Genomic DNA, 19,714 nt, shown 5'->3' on the forward strand with positions numbered 1-19,714 from the left:
TTGGAAGATATTGATGAGGAAATTGCAGAAGAAAAAATCAGAGATGGGCAATAGAGTGAAGTGTTGTCACAGTGTTTGAGAAGAATGATGGAATTGAAGGTCCACACAGTGGGCTAACCTGTAACCTTCACTTCACTGTAACCTCCTGATTTTATAACAAATGCAATCAAACTGAAATATATTCAAATATAATCTAAAAAAATATAACCCAAGTCACATTTAATTAACATTCAAGCTATTGTACATTCTGTGAGGTTATTTGCATAAGATGACGTTGGGTAGAATTAAATGATTTAATTCTTCTTGTTATAAAGTAAGTCTTTATTCCTGCAACATATTATTAGTGCAGGGCCACCCTCCAACTGATTCAAATTCTTAACAACTAAGTTCTTACAGATGTAAGAATCTACCACCCCCAATTGTGATTTGTTTTTTGAATCATGCTTCCAATGCCAATCATTGCTCTTCTCTGATCTTGCCCCCTAGTGGTGGAAGGAGAGATGTGCAGAAGTCCAAACATCGCAGTCACAAGCCATATTTTGACAGACTGAAAACTCACCTCTTCAAATGGCATCTTAATTTCCATGGACCCATTGGCTCCCAGCACATTTAAGATTTACTTATCACAATGCACCTACTGCACAACCTGTGTTCATTGCAATCATCGTTTTGCCATTAACTTGTGTTGATAGTATTAACTGGAATTGATATACACCCTTCAGGATGAGGTACATTACAGCATTGTCTCATAAAATGATGCTGTATATAGACTGTGAATGTCTGCTTACTGGAAAGATATATTGTGAATAGGAGAGATATATTATTTGTGTTTTTAATAATCTGTAATTACATTCTTAAACTCAATAGATTAGACTTGCTGGCAAGCTGGTTTGCTGATCATATGACTACTGAGTACATAAGGGTAAGTGCTAAATCAATATGATCTGACTGCTGCTCTCAAAAATAGTTCTGTCTGATTGAATTAGTCTGATTAAATGTGAAATGCTGTGACGCACAGCTGCAAGTGAATGAGGTTTGACATCTGACTTTGCATTTTGTGGCTGGGAAGTAAGCTGATGATCAGTGAAGCTTTTCAAGAACAACACTTTCAGGTCTATGATTTGTCCTCCGGGCATGATGTTCATTTTGTTAATCTCATGAATTTGAAAATGACAGTGTTTAATTGCACAAGGAGACAGGTGATACAGACCATCTGTGTGACAGGACTACTGTCAAGATTTCTGGAGCAAAGAAAATATAATAATAAAAGAATACTGGCACAAATTAGTAAAGTAGTTCTTAAAGTGCAGTCTTTATGTCTATAACGTCACTGCATCCAACTTTTGTTGCAAACATTCTTGCAAAGTTGGAAGCCATCACACAAGCAATTGTTTTGCTATAGAAACTCACTGAGCACTGTATTAGGAACACCTATACACCTACTTATTCATGCAATTTTCTAATCAGCCAATCGCGTGGCAGCAGTGCAATGCAAAAAATAATCCAGATACGGGTCAGGAGCTTCAGTTAATCTTCACATCAGCCATCAGGAATTGGGAAAAAATGTGATCTCAGTGATTTTGACTGCATGGTTGTTGGTGTCAGGCGGGATGGTTTGAGTATCTCAGAAACTGCTGATTTCCTGGGATTTTTATGCACAACTGCACAATCAGAATGGTGCGAAAAACAAAAAACATCCAGTGAGCAGCAGTTCTGTGGACGGAACTGCCTTGTTAATGAGAGAGATCAACGGCAAATGGCCAGACTAGTTTGAGCTGACAGAAAGGCTACGGTAACTCAGTTACTACTCCGTACAATTGTGGTGAGCAGAAAAGCATCTCAGAATTACATCGAACCTTGAGGTGGATGGGCTACAACCACAGAAGACCACGTCAGGTTCCATTTCTGTCAGCCAAGAACAGAAAGCTGACACTGCAGTGGGCACAGGCTCACCAAACCTGACAGTTGAAGACTGGGAAAATGTAGCCTGGTTTGATAAATCTTGATTTCTGCAGGAGCATACAAATTGTAGGCTCAGAATTGGGTGCCAACAGCATGAAACCATGGACCCAAGCTGCCTTGTGTCAGCAATCCGGGCTGGTGGCTGTGGTGTAATGGCGTGGGGAAGTTTTCTTGGCACAATTTGGGCCTGTTAATACCAATCAATCATCACTTGAATGCCACAGCCTATTTGTGTATTGTTGCTGACCATGTGCATCCCTTCATGGCCACAATGTGCCCATCTTCTAATGGCTACTTCCAGCATGATAATGCACCATGTCACACACGTTGTCTCAAACTGGTTTCATGAACATGACAATGAGTTCAATGTTCTTAAGTGGCCTTCCCAGTCACCAGACCTGAATCCAGTGGAACACCTTAGGGATGTGGTAGAATCGCAGCATGAATGTGCTGCTGACAAATCTGCAGAAACTGCCTGATGCAATCATGTCAACATGGTAAAGAATCTCAAAGGAATGTTTTCATCCATGCCACAAAGAATTGAGACTATTTTGAGAGCAAAGGGAGGCCCTACCCAGTATTAGTACAGTGTTCCTAATAAAGTGACCAGTGAGTGTATTTTCTGTACCTAGCAGTGACTGTCTGGTATAATCTGCAGGAGATCATCAGTAGTAAAGTAGCAACATCACTTGCCATCAATATTTCATTATTGTGTTAGAAATGTAATCAACTTGTTTTCAGTGTTTCAAATTGTTTCCAGTCGTGAGTGGGTGAAACAGCCAGACAGAGGGTGAGTTGGTCTGCATGCAATCCAGATTTATCCTTAACTTACTTACATACTAGACTTACTAATTAATGTGAACTTTGCTCTTTTTCTTCACTTGTCAACTGAGACATTGAGTCTCACATTATGGGGAAATGACAGTGTTTAACATTAATACATTCTGTGGATTCAGAACTTGTCACTGAGCTGTGTTTGTGTTGCATTTAATTGAAAGCCAATACTTATTGAACTCGGGCCATTGAAAGACTATTTGAACGGGGCCGAGGTTGTTGCTGTGATGTTGCAGGCCATTAGAAACACACAGAACCGGAGAGAGCCGGCTCCACAACTCGGGGCTATGCCAACCCAATTTCTTACAAAGCCATTGCAGAGGCTTTCTCTGTATGGCTGCTAAATGGGTTTCCCCCCATTTCCTCTCCAGCGCTTCATGCCTGCCTGGAAACGGCTCTGTTTGCTGCTGCATGAGCAGTCAGAATTCTGAATATGCTGCAGTTTGATTGGTTTGAAGCTGCCATTATTTCCCAGGGCAGGAGCCCATGGTAACCTGATTAACTGTCAGATTGTTTTACTCACCTGTAAATGAGACAAATGCCCACCTCTGTCCATGTCCTGCCTGTCAGAATAGCAATATGTTGCGACACATTCTAATACCTTTGAATTAATGTTACAAATGTACATTAGATGTAGTCATATTGCCTTGTCCATGCATGGTAAAGATGTAGGATACTACATATACAGTGGCTTCAGAAAGTATTCAGATCCCTTTACTTTTTGCACACTTTATTGTGTTGTAGAGTTAAATTTAAATGAATATAACTGCCACTCAAACTACACTCAATAACCCATAATGACAAAGTGAAAACATTTGCAAATTCATTAAAAATCTAAAACTGAAATCTCTCATTTACATAAGTATTCAGACCCTTAATTCAGTACTTTGTAGAAGCCCCTTTGGTGGCAATTACAGCTTTGAGTCTTCTTGGGTAAGTCTTCAAAAGCTTTGCACACCTAGATTTGGGCAGTCCCATTCTTGCTGGCAGATCCTCCCAGGCTCCGTCTGATTGGATGGGAAGCCTCTTTGAACTCCCATCTTCAGGTCTCTCCACAGATGTTCTATGGGGTTTAAGCCTAGGCTTTAGCTGGGCAACTCAAGGACAGTCTGAGGTCTTGTGCACTCTGGAGCAGGTTTACTTCAAGGACCTCTCTGTATTTGCCTGCATTCGTCCTTCCCTGAATCCTGACCAGCAAAAACTATAGGTACTGGTCTACAGCAATGTGGAAAAAGTGGTATGGTTAAATTCTGGACAAGTGTGCAAGTGCATGTGTGACGTACTCCAAGAGAAGGGTACATTCCTGGATGCTTGACCCCTACAGTGAGGAGGTCCAGTGGCTCTGTTATGCTGTGGGGGGAATTTTCCTGGCAGGGTTTGGATCCACTCGAGGAAAGGGACACTGCAAATCAGTACAAAGATATTGTGTGATCACCTTCATACTATGATGAAACATTTCTATCCGGATGGGATGTGGTCTCTTCCACTGAATGGTGTGATGAGTATGAAAATTATGTGAATAATATGCTATGGCCTTTGCAGTCACCAGATCTCAACCCAGTTGAGATTTTGGACTGATGTGTTAGACAGTGCTCTCCACCACCATCATCAAAATACCAAATGAACAAATATCTTTTTGAAGAATGGTGCTTTCAGTTCCTCCACTTGACTTACAGAGACTTGTGGGATCTATGCAACACCTTACTAAGACACTTTAGGTTATTTTTCCTTCAATTTGTCATCCGTCTATATGTATAAAGTATATAAACACTTAAATGTATAAAAGAATGAATGAATGAATGAATAAATGGCCAATGTGTGTTTAGGATAATAAAATTCCCTCTTTGATTGTTGTTTTTAAAATGGCCTCAATGTAATTTGCTGGAATTCACAGATCTACAAAAACTGAAGGTGTCATTATGCCATTTGAACTCATTAAACTCATTCCTCACCCCCGTGCAACATTACAACGTTATTTTTTGGGAGTAATAAACTCTAATGTCCAGCCTTACATTTGTGAGGCCAGCGTGGGGTGAATTAAAGGGTACATTTTTAATGAAGACTATTAAATCCTCATTCTGTTTCGACCCTGACACATTGGCCGTATTTCTCTAACCTGTGGGGCCATTTTTCACAAAATAGTCATAAAATCTCTTGAAATGGAAGTTTGGATAGATACTGCTACCCAAGGCATTGACAGCAAACATCACTGCCACAAGTGACCCACACTCCGAAGAGCTTATTGCACTCACTTGTTTCGACTGCTCTATCTTTGTCAGTCGATTATCTTTGGCCCCATCCACTTTCCAGATGAATCTGGACTTGGAAACTGTCTACCAACGTGTTCAATTAAGTGACTGCCTCAAGCCCTTCTCCATTTCGCTCTCCTGTCAGTAATTTCTGAGACTTTACCTGTCACAGTTACTGGCAAAGCCAGGCAAGTTCCTTAAAATGGGCGAATTGAAAAAATGATATACTGTAGTAGACGTTTCACCAACTGTGTCACCTGTACCGTCAAATAATCCCGCTGATTGGAGGGTGTCGCGAAAACACCTTGCTGTAGTCCACTGTTAGTGGTAAGTGGTTTAGAAGAAATACGCTTCCTTATTTCATCAATAAGACTGGCACATAATCCAATTCAAGCCTCTGACGGTTCTGTCTGACATAATAAAACACAGCCGGGCAATGTATCATGAAATTATGCACTAAAACAGCTCAGTTCTCAATGCAGTTTCAGAAAACGGAGTACTTCTGTCTGGGTCGTTTCAGCGGAGGCAGGACTGTAGGTGTGTCTGAGAGGAACATGCAGAGTATATTAAAATGCATTCAGCAGCAGGATGGCGTGAGAGAGCCGTGCTGGGGGAAGGCAGTAGAGCAGTACGCGTAGAAGCGTGAGAGAAGGGAAGCGACTCCTCTCGTCACATTTTTATTGGAAATGGGGTTTGCTCACAAAAAACATACCGGAATGTTTGCACTTTTGTCCTGTATTACTTACTGCCTGAGTGGAGCATATGGAAACGGTGAGTATCAGCGCTATTCTAAAATTATTGATTCACTGCGGTTCATTCAGTGCACTGAACCATAATCGAAAAAGCTTGGAAAGTATTTCAGTATCAGGGAAATAAGTTCGCCCTTCATCAACTTCATTTTTATGTCAATTACTTATGGCATCACTTTGCGTAGCTGTATTTTATATACATTTGTGTACATCGTGGATACTTTAAATGAGAGATACGCGCTTACTAATAATATGAATATGTTGCCGGCGAGCCACTATTGAGTTTGAACTCATGCTTTTCCGCGTAGATTCAAAATGTAGCCGGTTTATGTGCGAACGCAGAATATTGGGCAATCAGGACAGAAGTTGTTCAAATGGTGAATGATGTTATGGACGTAATCAGAATGTTCCCAGATGTTGACCAAAAGTACATGTTCTTTAGTCCCACCCCATAGTCTCTTGGACATGGATTTGCATATGCAGGATCGCTGTATGTGCCAGAATGGCTATGCTACTTACGTTGACGTTCCTGGCTAATAATAATAATAATAATAATAATAATAATAATAATAATAATAATAATAATAAGACAACAAAACGCTGCATTGAAATAACATTAGCAAAACACAGAATAACTATTACAGAAATCAGTGAATTGTTTAGTACAGACTACATACCGCAGGACAAATATTTCCCTTCGGCGGATGATAGGTGTGGATATCATTTGACGTGCTCCAAGCGGAACAATTTTATTGATATAAACTTGCTTTTAGTAGGCAGTTGTGACAGTAATTGTTTTTGCCGCCAGAGTACAGTTAAATAATTGATTGTCGCATTATTGAGCAAAAGGTGGTATTCTTATGTTCACCAGACTCCAGAATGATCTACAGTACCATCCTTCCAGGATAACTCACGGGAAATGTTACAATAACACTGATATAATAAAATTTCAATATCATGGTATAGGTCGCTGAATATTTTTTTGTGGTTCTATGCTTGGTTTTGACGGTATACAAACCCCATAAAGTCACAAAATATTCATATTTCGACATTTTAGGATCGATTCGTGATGTTTCATCAATCAATAACTGGGTGCATCGAGCAGAGACTGATGTTGTTCCTGAAGGAAATGACAAATAGTTTTTTATATGAAAGAAGTGCAAACAGAAAGAAACCTGTGGTATAATTACCTGTAATGTGTTGAAAGTAAATATTAAATAGTTCAGGCATAAAATCTATTGTCTGCTCAGCAGTTCAAAATGGTAGATACTGATAAATGGTAAATGCTGGCATTTATATAGCGCCTTTATCCAAAGCACTGTACAATTGATGCTTCTCATTCACTCATTCACCCATTCACACACACACACACACACACACACGCACACACACACACACACTCTCACCGCCATGCAAGGCACTAACCAGCTCATCAGGAGCAATTGGGGTTAAGTGTCTTGCTCAGGGACACTTCAACACACCCAGGGTGGAATTGAACTGGCAACCCTCCGACTGCCAGAAAACTGCTCTTACCATCTGAGCCAGATACAATGAATGAATGTCAGTAGGAAAGAGTTGTGATATTATCATAGAAATAACAAAATCCACTGCCTATTTTACTGAGACCATGAATGATTGAAGATTTTATGGTCAAAAATTTACATTTGTTTCAAGAGGCAAATAAAATGTGACGCTATATTAACTGAGATTATAGATTGTATTACCATATGATCACTCTCACAGAGTAACACCATGCACTGAACACTGCACTGTACTGAACCATCACTGAACACTGTACCATCACTGAACACATTACTGAACACTGCACTGTACCATCACTGAACCGTCACTGAACTAGCACTAAACCATGACCAATATTACCAACCACAGTCTGGAAAGGAGGGCGTTCACTCACATGGCACACACATGCAGACGGGTACAGAACAATGCAAATATGCCTGTTAACCCAGAACCGACCCTGGACTTCGGGATGAAATTGGAGCCCCACACAAGAAAACTCGATAGAAAACCCGCAATGTTCAATGCGCACATAGTCAACACCGTCAGGAAATCGGACCCCACATCCAGCACCCCGTCACTGTCCAGGGATCGTGCAACCCACTGAGCCTCCAGTCACCCACCGCCAGTGATGCAATGCAAACAAAACGCCATGCTAAGCCATGTGACTCATGGAAGAACTCACTCAGTGCTGACACTTTTAGCAGATTGCGCAGTGTTAATCAGCTTCTCACAGGTCAACATTAGCACCCGACACTGGCTGTAATTGCGTATTGTCAATGGGTTTTGACTGAAACGTTGCCATCAGCTGGTATCGATGTGTTGTACCAACAATAATAAATGCAGCTACTGGAAAAAAAAAAAGCATACATTAGCAGATTCAAATAAATTTGTTTTATTAGTTCCATTTGTTTTGGAATTTCTGTAAAAGCTTTGCTGCTGTGAAAACCTGCTTCATTTCACAATATAAACTGTGATATTGATCCTCCCTGGCACCGGTGCCCACACACTAGGATTGCAGTAATATATAAAATAAGCATTTTGTCAAATTTCTGGCTATACAGTACTCTCAAAGCATTGTTCTGGTTTGATGATTGTGATTTATACAGAACCAGTTGTTTAGCTGCAGTAGGCATCTAGTTAGATTGTGCATGCATTGCAATGTGCAAAAGACAATAATATTCCTTTATAGAATTGTGAACATGAAACAAATTTAACAGAAATGTGCTGCCACCAAGTGTTTCATCCTCATAACTTCTGAACACCGGGCCTCCTTAAATTATTCACGACTTATTAAATCTGGACAGCGCTCCTGTGGCCATTTTAAGAACACATTATTATATTGCTAATCTAGATGATTTCTGAGAAAAGTAAACACAGTGAAACTATGAACGTGCTATTCTCTGATCAATTCAGGTAGCTGCCCTTTGTCTGCATAACACATTTTTTCCCCAAACAAAAATGTGCTAATGTTAACACACTTTCTTCTGCAGCTCACTTAGTCTGAAGAAGGCAGTGGGTGGGTCTGAGACAAGTGAACATACTCTGCATGTTCTAGGGAAGTTTCTTGTGGAGGATAAGGGGAGAGTATTTGGATGATATACTGAAAATCAGCAAAACAGCACTGCAAATGTCACTGGCATCATTAAGATTCAGTTATAAATATCTGCTATGCCATAAAAGGTTTATGTCCGAACTACTGGGAAGCAAAGAAAGAGAGTTATTAAAGAACTGGGAAACTATCTGACTATCTGTAGTGTAGTTTCTGATTTCACTGTCACAGTGGCATGCACTAGGCTGAATGTTCTACTAAATGTGCTTTGAGCTGGTTGGAAGCATCACTTTTCTTCTCTTTAAAGCTCTTTGGTCTGCTACTGAGTTTTCTGTTCTGCTTTTTAAGTGTTGACAGATTAAGGTTTTTGGAATGTTATTGTTAAGTGTGACCCTGCCGTTTTAATAGACATTCTGTGATCAGCAGATCATTTAGCATCTTACAGTTTGGTATGTATAGTTTCCAATTGAGCCTTTGACATTTATGTTGAAATGCATGAATCTCATTCAAGTTTCTCATGAATTGACCTGAATTTTGCTACAAACGAAATACTTTTGCAGTTATTTCTTCAGAGACCGGTTTGGATTAAGTTGCACTGACTTCATCACATACATGATATAAATGCAGAAATTGATTCACTGAGAATCAATTTGAAAGGTAGGCCAATTAGGATTCAGCATTACCTGAAAATCTGTATTTTCTGATCCCTACATTCCACAGACACACCAGTTTTTGCAGTCATGGCATTGGTACCCAAATTGATTTCATAAGTTGGTGCTATTTATCCCATTATGGACTATTTATCCCATTAAGGCACCATATAGAAAACCCATAGAAAGGCCTAGGAATCACAACACATTTCAAAGGTCATGTGTCTAAAAAAAACAGTCATATGATCAAATACAACACTGGCGTCACATCTGTCTGTTAAGGGAGATGTAACATGCAGGTGACATCTGTCTGTTAAGGGAGATGTAACACGCAGGTCACATCCATCTGTTAAGGGAGATGTAATGTGCATTTTGCATCCGTCTGTTAAGGGAGATGTAACGTGTAGGTCACATCCGTCTGTTAAGGGAGATGTAACGCTGGCTTCACATCCGTCTTTTAAGGGAGATGTAACACAGGTCACATCTGTCTGTTAAGGGAAATGTAACGCGCCGGTCACATCCATCTGTTAAGGGAGAGGTAACCTGCGAGTCACATCCGTCTGTTAAGGGAGATGTAACGTGCAGGTCACAGCCGTCTGTTAAGGGAGATGTAACGTGCAGGTCACATCCGTCTGTTAAGGGAGATGTAACGTGCAGGTCACATCCGTCTGTTAAGGGAGATATAACGTGCAGGTCACATCCGTCTGTTAAGGGAGATGTAACGCTGGCTTCACATCCGTCTTTTAAGGGAGATGTAACACAGGTCACATCTGTCTGTTAAGGGAGATGTAACGCGCCGGTCACATCCATCTGTTAAGGGAGAGGTAACGTGCGAGTCACATCTGTCTGTTAAGGGAGATGTAACATGCAGGTCACATCCGCCTGTTAAGGGAGATGTAACGTGCAGGTCACATCCATCTGTTAAGGGAGATGTAACGTGCAGGTCACATCCATCCATAAGGGGTTAAATAATATTTCTTAAATTCCAGTAAGGGACAACAAGTACATAATAAGGCATGATAAATGTGTGATATTGTATCAGGAATATACGATCTTTGGAACTTTGGAAGCATCTGAGACATATTGCAAGCATTTTCAATAAATCCTTTTAAGAATTGCTTTGAAATGGGCAGAGGTACCACCACAATTTATCTGACAAGTGCCTTATCGATGGTGATTTGCTATTGGAAGAGAACACTGTCACCCCCCAAACTGTGAGTTATTCTAGACTGGACGTTATTGTCATTCTTTGATGAATATTTGTGGATTCTGTACATATTACACTCTCGCTCAGTCACCATGCATTATGATTTGGTGATTACCCTGGAAGTGTTATTTAGCTCTGTAATGGATTTTTGTGATATCCTGATTTTCCATTTAATTTTTTGATTTACCATGGTTTTGCTGGAGCAGTGTAGGAGTTATTATATTCCTGCAGAATTCTACTGCCTCAGCAAAAACTAAAGTGCGTGATGAATGAATATAAAGTGCAGAATGATATTGTCATATAAATATGACATTATTTATATGGCATCATTAAATACCATATAGTAAATAACCATAAAGGGATGTATCCACTATACAGCACCAAATATCCCTTTAAAGCACAGGTGTCAAACTCCAGTCCTGGAGGGCTGCAGTGTCTGCTGGTTTTTGGGTTGTTCTCAGTACCTGTGGTTCATTTAAGTCTTTTATTGGCTAAAGAATCCACACACCTTGATCTCAAGGCCTTAATTGACAGCTGATTGAAAGGCAACCACAAAAACCTGCAGACACTGTGGCCCCCTGGGAATTTAGTTTGACACCCCTGCTTTAAAGTAATGTAAATGACTATAATAACAGACAGTTTAAGTCAGACATGAATTCTGTATTGAAAACAATGTCAGGGTGTGGTCTGGACCTCCTCACCACCTCACCCCCCTCCTCAACTCCTCCCGAAATGTACCACCCACAAGTACATTGTGTTGGAGAAGGAATGAGACTGAGAGAGGGATTAAGAGCTGATAAATAGCAAAATTCTAACTCCACACAGAAAGGTTTGTTCTGGATTCAAACCCAGGACATTTCCTAGGGTTATCCACAGCACGATCATGCCACCCATAGCTCAGGGATGGGCAAGGCGGGCTGTGTCTGTTTCTGGATTTCAGACCAACTTCTGCTCTTAATTATTTAATTAGCCCAATTCTGTACATGATCTGGGCAGCACGGATGGTGCAGTTGGTAGCACTGCTGCCTCACAGCAAGGAGGTCCTGGGTTTGAATCCCCGTCGGCCGGGGCCTCTCTGTGTGGAGTTTGCATGTTCTCCCCGTTTCTGCGTGGGTTTCCTCCAGGTACTCCGGTTTCCTCCCACAGTTCAAAGACATGCAGGTTGGGCTGATTGGAGAGTCTAAATTGCCCATAGGTATGTGTGTGTGAGTGAATGGTGTGTGTGCCCTGCGATGGACTGGCGACCTGTCCAGGGTGTATTCCTGCCTTTCGCCCAATGTATGCTGGGATAGGCTCAAGCCCCCCTGCGACCCTGTTCAGGATAAGCGGGTTAGGATAATGAATGAATGAATGTACATGATGCCCCATTCCGTGATAAATGTTCGTGTCTTGTAGCATTTTATTGTAGTCTAATTTGCGAGTGAATTGGACATGGTACATATGGTTAACTAGCTGACTGAACCTGGGTAACTGGTGGCAGCAAAATCCTGCACACACACCAACCCTCCAAGACTGGAGTTAATCCTGCATACACACAACCCTCCAGGACTGGAGTTAATCCTGCATACACACCAACCCTCCAGGACTGGAGTTAATCCTGCATACACACCAACCCTGCAGGACTGGAGTTAATCCTGCATACACACCAACCCTCCAGGACCAGAGTTAATCCTGCATACACACCAACCCTCCAGGACTGAAGTTGCCCATCCCTGCCATAGCCCGTGCAACAAATCTCTCTGTAAAAAATCTATATATACAAATCACATGAAACTATGTCAGGAGATATGCAATGAGACTAAAACATTTATTGGCCATTAGGTCAGGTCCCTCTTGATGTCATAAATGATCTGGACCCAATAGCTCTGGCAATACATTTGACTCCACCCATGTAATCCCCACATAGGAATAGATGTGAATGTTTACACTGATATAACACTTATTGGAATGCATTTGATTTCTCAAATTTTGCCATTGCTTAATACATAGCACCCCATACAATAATAACCCCATACAATTTAATTTGAATCCATTCACAGATTTACCGTCAGTCACTTTAAGGAAATATTTGGTAGTAGGCATTATTGAGAACTGAGGTACACCCTCTGCACTTGCTGTGCGAGCACGATGGCAGTTATTCATTACTGGTTCCGGAAAGCCACAGGGTCTGCTGGTTTTTGTTGTTTCTCAGCACTTAATTGATCAATTAAGGCAATAGATTACACACTTACCTCACCTCACCTGCTTTCTTGGGTCTGAATTGGTTGCTGATATTAAGGCAAAAAAAAAACCCCCGCAGACCCTGCGGCTCTCCAGGACCAGCAATGAACTGCTCTATAGAGTAATAGTAACTAGGCAAAGGCATATTTACTATGATTGTGACATCTTTAAAACCGGGTGAATATAAGTAACATAAGAAATCTAATTTTGCCTAGCAACCAATACTCTATTGCTCATGCAGGCAGAGTAGGGATTTTGGTTTACAGCAATCTGCACTGCCTAATAATTCATTAAGTGTATTATGTTATGATTTCTGTTCATAATAACTATGGGATCTGCAAGACTTTTGTAGAATAAAAAAAATAGGAAACGCGATACATTCTCTGTACAGTAATTTGCTTCACTCTACAATGCTAGAGCTACTGTATTTACTTGAAAGCTGTGTTAAAGAAACAGGTCTTTATTTGTCCTTCCATCCATTATTTAAGCTGCTTATTCCTGGTCAGGGTTGCAGGGGCTGCTGGAGCCTATCCCAGCATGCACTTGGTGAGAGACAGGAATACACCGTGGACAGGGTGCCAATTCATCATAGGGCACACACACCGACCGTTCACTCACACGCTCACACCTAGGGGTCTTTGGATCGTGGGAGGAAACTGGAGTACCCAGAGGAAACCCATGTGGACCCATTCATTTCACTTATTCTGTGGCAAATCCAACACTGATGACATTCTTACACAAATCAAATTGCACTGTGTTTAGAATCTAAGCATTTGCAAGATATAAACTGTCACCACAGCTAAGATCCATATTGCTCATTCATTTTTCAATCTTCAATTCAACTGTTAAACTTCCCAGTTCCCAAGCAGCGATATGGATTTATAGAATCTGGTAATTTCTACCCTTGCTTGACAAATACAATGCTAGTACCTTGATCAGTGTAATCAGTTACATGCTCACAAATGTGATGAATTCTCATCTTGTCACATTTATGAATTGAATAATGCTACATAGACTGCCATCAGCTTGCAAACTTTTCAAGTATTCAGGGTTTAATATTTCATAGAAAAATCTATTATTTAAATACTGCAGTATTGACTCTGTTATTAGAAACCATTGACTGCCTCAGAAAAAGTGTTTTTATGAAAGTATATTGAATACATTATGTTTATGCATCGGTCTCAGGTCTTAAATTCCACCCTAACCATTTTAAATAAAAAAAGATTAAACAAAACATAACTTTTCATATCCAAAAGATATGAACGTGGAACGTACAAAACCACTGTATTCCTCTGCTTTGTTTGGGATACAGAGGCGTTCTTAAAACACTTTTCTATCCCTTTCCTGTGAAAAAGTAAATAGCAATCCAGATCTTTTTACAGTCTAGCCAAAAGCTGTTATTTGGTTTTGTCGTGAACATAGCAATAATGCTACCTAGTTACAGTGTTCACCTTGATCTAACAACATTTAAATGATGTTTTGGATGGCTGAGTGGCAGCTGAGAAGATGGTGAGAAATGAATGCATTTTTCAGTTGAGGAAGAACCAGCAGGACTGTTTCCCAAATGCCCCAAGTACGTTTTGGGAGGAGTAATGTCACCTCATTAGATGGGGACACTGTAGACTCATGCATAAATGAAAAATGAATGCTTTGGGTGATGAATTGAGCAGGTCTGTTGGGCCAGGTGATGATTGAACCCACAGAAAGACTACATTGACCATTTGGTGGTTCCATTAACAATTTATGGATGATCTCACAATATCAACCAATAGGACAAACATAAGCATACACTTGGTTTCCATATACATATGTACAATTTCTGATTAGAAATATTCAAAATACTATGGTGGTGACCATATTGAAGCTGCAGCATCTCCATGCGAACCTCTCCCTTTGCAAAAAAAGAGGGCTGAAAAAAACTATAAACAACTAGCAACAAGTCAGGTAGTCAACCCTTGCTGTCCATGTTCCTGAGTGCCTCCTAGGCTCTGGGAAACATCTGGAAGCTTTTCCAGTGAATCAGCCTCTAAGCCCCAAATGATCCTCCTGCTCCCTTCCTGGGATCACAGTCAGTCTCAGAGATCTCAAGTTGGAGATTAGTTCCACGTTGAGATAAAGATTCCACCTGGATATGACATTTTTGTGTGAGACACAAGCGGCGTGAGGCTAAACAAATTAGGAAAACTTCCGGAGGTAAAGTACCTTAAATGTTCCGTCAAGGTCGTGGGATCTCTCCTCCAGAAAAAAATGAACTGGCGTTGGAAAGAGGCCAGGCAACTTTTGAGACGCTCGCTTTAAAATCGAAAGTGACACACATAAATACAGCCCCAGCTGTGGTGTTTACCGTTAATCAAGACCATGCAACAAACAAGTCCCACACATCATGGTATGTGTGGGACTATACATTGGTGAGAAAGAGAGTTTAATATTGTTACTGATTGACATTGATATCAATTATTTCCACCACAAAGGGACATTTGCTCTTAAAGAAAAGACATTCTGAAGAATAGTGGGCTATTTTAATATGTCGCACCTTTATTGTGATGGAGCAACCTCATTAGTGCATAAAAACAAAGGAAAGCAATGCTTGAATGTGAAGGATCCTGTTTGTGCATGTGCAATATTTCATTGCATTGTTAAGTGTCAAGTCCAGGCAGGAAAAATAACTGTCAGGACCTCAAGGCTGCATTTATGACTATTGTTAGAATAGTCACTTGCACGAGAAGTAAATCAGCTGTCACACAGCCTTTTGTGGTGTCATGAAAATGAAGCGCTCCAGACTCTTGTGTGGCGTTCGGTAGCGCGTGTCTTTCATGTGGAGGGGTCTAAAGAGTGCTTTCTTGAAGCTGAAGACAAAATCGAAGAGAACCCCGCAAAATCCCATTTAATCAGTTTGAGTCGCTGATCTACATTTAAGATATGTTGTGCTTTTTATGACGTGACAAATCACTGGCTCTGGGGGTCTGGCAGGAACATTCTACAGTGCTAGGAGACCATTATTTAGCTTGCCAAACCGCTTTATCGAATCAGCATGCCTGAAAAATTTGACCTTTCTCCGTTTCCCTTGCTGTCGAAGCTGTCAGAGGGCAGGAATGCTTAAGCTTTCTGTCTGGTATTTGTGAGTCAGAGGAATGCTTTCACAAAGGTGCTCAAATTCCAGCTTCCCTAAGTTGACAGCTTCTCGGCGACTGAATGTATTTTTTCTGTAAAAATAAATACAGGACTTAATACCTTAATGGTGAATGTGCACCCCCACATTTGCATACGTAAGGTATTACGATCAAAAGCTGTTTTTGGCTTCCAATCACCAACTTATGGCTCAGAAACTGTTACCTGCCACCAACTGCATAATTTCAGAACGTGTATCATTAAAAAAAAGATGATTTGGTTGTCATATGCATCAGTCCGTGACAGTCATCAACTCACATGTGGGATGTCTACAAACCTTAGGCTTTTGCTCTGTATAAAATTACTATTGATCAAAATGCTTAATATTGTCAAATAAAGATTGTGGACTAGCTGCCATTACACCAACTTCTATGGGAATGATTATTATTAATTAGTGTAATGTTTAATGGCGTGATAATATTGCTGTCGTTGGATGAAATACATGCTCTATGTGGTGTGAAAAACAGAGTCTAGCTGAAACTGGTTGGGGACCACTTAATTTGGGAGTACTAAAGGAATTTTCCTAATCAATGGGAATTTAATCAAATCTGTGTTAAATGGATGCAATCAATAAAAAGACAGTGTTATTTCAGATTGAAATAAAACTAAAATCCATAACAAATAAAAAATTGTTAATTGAAGCCACAAATAACTTGAACTGTGGGACATACTGTGCTTTAACACAGGTGATTTGCCTCTGTAATAAAATGCAGCTACAGAAATGCAGTCTTTTGTGGCTTGCTAAACTGCTCATATTCTATGTTTTGATGTTGAATATAGCATGCAGGTTTGCCCGAGAGGACAATTTCCACCAATTTTGTACTAGTTCTATAAAAGTGTCAATATCTCAAAAACTATTTGCTGCACACACATGGTTGAAGACTTAAATTTAAGACGGAACAGAGTATGCACATACAATATACACAAAAGATACACTAAAATAAATTTTAAAAAGTACAAAATGATTTTTATAGTTTAGCACTAAATATCTAAATTATAGTCAAGGACCAACCCAGGACTACTTTATATGTCAACTTGATATTAACTTGTGTACAAAATATTGACAGAGTATTCCACATGAGATTTCCCAATACTGTGCCCAGATGTCCTCAAATGTCCCCAAATCTCTCCAAATATGAAATATCTGTATATCTTATTGTCCAGACACATGAAGGATCAGAAAAACATATATTTCTTTTAAAACAGATTTTTTGATACAAAATGTAATGAAAATGAACCGTAATTATAATTTGAGATGTTGACGACTCAACCGCAAGGGGGAAAGTTGATAGAGTAAACCCCAAGTGTAACCCCAGGCATCGAACTGTATCTGATACCAAGCGATTTCACAGTTACTGCATCCAATACTTATGAAAACAGTATGTGCTTATTTGTCTTGAGTTTAACTCTATAAACATGCTTAAAAATTCATGTTTTGGATCCCAGGGGAGATAAACATTTCAGCTGCATCTGGCTCAATCAGCTATAACTTTCATTCCATGCCTAACATGTGATAACTAAATTTGTTTTCTGTATTAATTTTATTTCAAATGTTGTAATGTTTCAATTCAATTTTATTTAATGTATCCTTGATTACGATTTTTTGTAGGTTATGCCTTACCAGCTATGAATTAATTCACTCAGTTGATAGATGAGTCCTGTGGCTCACATTCGTTTGCAGTTAAGACTTAAGTTTGCGCTTGAATTCAATATATTTTGACTCGTAATTAGATGTAAGTGCCTACTTTTCTTCATAACATGGTGAGGCATGGTGATAAACAGAAATGTGTTTGCTCTAAGGAAAATGTTATTGTGTTTATCTGGCTATTAAATGTTAAGACAAATGCTAATTGAATCCAAGCATGTTCTGCATTGCAGAATTATAAATAGTCTGCATTTATATAGCGCCTTTATCCAAAGCGCTGTACGTGCTTCATGTTCACCCATTCACACACACTCTCCCACACCAACAGCGGTTGGCTGGCACCAACCTGCTCCTCAGGAGCATTTGGGGGTTAGGTGTATTGCTCAGGGACACTTAGACACACCCAGGCCAGGATCGAAACGGCAACCCTCCGACTGCCAGACGACTGCTCTTACCTCAATGTCGCCCCACAATAACTGTAAAGTGTAATGTATAAACAAAGGAGAAAACGGTGACCATTTCTACCTGCTCTTTGTGGCTTTGGAATTGCACTCATCTTATCTTTGAAATTACATATATAAAAAAAACAGTTTGGCCTTTATTTTCATTCATAGCTTTCTCCTCTGTGGCTAGGGAAATCTAGCCAGCAGAACCAATGGTCTAAACTACACTACATCTAAATTAAGTTGAGAAAATTAAGAGTAGGATTTGAGATGAGATTATTTTAATTCAGCTCTGCTGCTGCAAATTTGTCATCTACTGCTCCTGAAATGCTGTTCTTCTGTCTGTAGGATTTTATTAACTTTTTTTCCAGCCATGCACAGATAACCACCTGATTCAATTTGTCTTCATTTTGTTTGTGCCAAATTTGTATCCCTCTCCAGTTCTGAGCCGAGCGCTGGTTCAGCAGAAGCTGCTGGATTATACTGCAGTCCTCCCGGACGGGCCTTAACAAGCTTTAATCAGAAGCCCACTTAATTTTTTATTACTTCAATAACAACATGATCTCTTATGAAATGTAAAATGTAAAATCATTCTGACAGCAAACATACTATATTTATGTGCTGATGAGCAGCCTAGCTCAGTGCTGCCCAACCCTGTTCCTGGAGATGTGCCGCCCTGTGGGTTTCCTCTCCAATCCTTACAAAGCCCACTTCATTCAACAGCATGAGATCCCACTGAGAAGCTACAGTAATTAGTAGAATGAGGTGAGCCAAATTAGGGTTGAAATGAAAACCTACAGAACAGTACATGAACATGCCTGCCTTGCTAAAAATAAAATAGCCAACCTCAGACCAGCTCCCAGCTTGATGTGGTTTAACCTCCTCAAGCTATGTTTTTGGTTGACCAGCTACCAGCTCAGACATGCTACCAGCACTAGCTGGTTGACCTGCTCATAGATTTGCTTCATGACCAGCTTAGCCATGCTGGTTGACCAGTTCATACCCAGCTAGACCAGCTTCATGACCAGCTTAACAAGCACAATTTTCAAGGTGGCATAGCTGGATTTTACAGCCGGTTGTCCTCTCTGCTAGTTTATTGCTGCATTTAAGAGGAGCATCTCCTGTTGGAGACCAAGTTTTCAGGCTCACCAGATCCCTGCAATAAGCAAAACAAAACTTTTGTTTAGCTTATTTTTAATATTTATACAGTAACACTATAAGCTGCTTGGCATAGTTACAATGAAGAATATGGGAAAATTATTCAATCAAAATGAGTCATTGGGGGGTTGAAAGGGTTAGGGTAGGGGGGTGGCCATTCATAATTTCTCTGTTTCCTATTTTTGTTTGTAATTTCTGTGGTTAATTTCATGTAACTATTAGATGTTGCTAGTCAAAAACAAACATAAATATGGATAGTTTTGGAGGACTTGACCAATCGTATTATATTTACGCCCTGACAGGAGATCAGGCAGTCAGTACATAGCTGCTTGATCCCTCTGCTCTGCCTTTTCTGCCCT

At 40.2% G+C, this 19,714-nt stretch overlaps 1 protein-coding gene across 1 annotated transcript in view; it reads left to right on the forward strand.

The window, feature by feature from the left end:
* The first annotated feature begins 5,697 nt into the window (after positions 1–5,697).
* Positions 5,698–19,714, forward strand: part of LOC133140164 (contactin-associated protein-like 5) — an 81,077-nt gene continuing 67,060 nt past the window's right edge. The window contains exon 1 of the mRNA XM_061259786.1: positions 5,698–5,816. Coding sequence (XP_061115770.1) covers positions 5,732–5,816 — 85 coding nt within the window. The 5' untranslated portion in view covers positions 5,698–5,731. The remainder of the gene's footprint in view (positions 5,817–19,714) is intronic.

This window comes from Conger conger, chromosome 11 (assembly GCF_963514075.1).
Source record: "Conger conger chromosome 11, fConCon1.1, whole genome shotgun sequence".
Taxonomy (NCBI): Eukaryota; Metazoa; Chordata; class Actinopteri; order Anguilliformes; family Congridae; genus Conger; species Conger conger.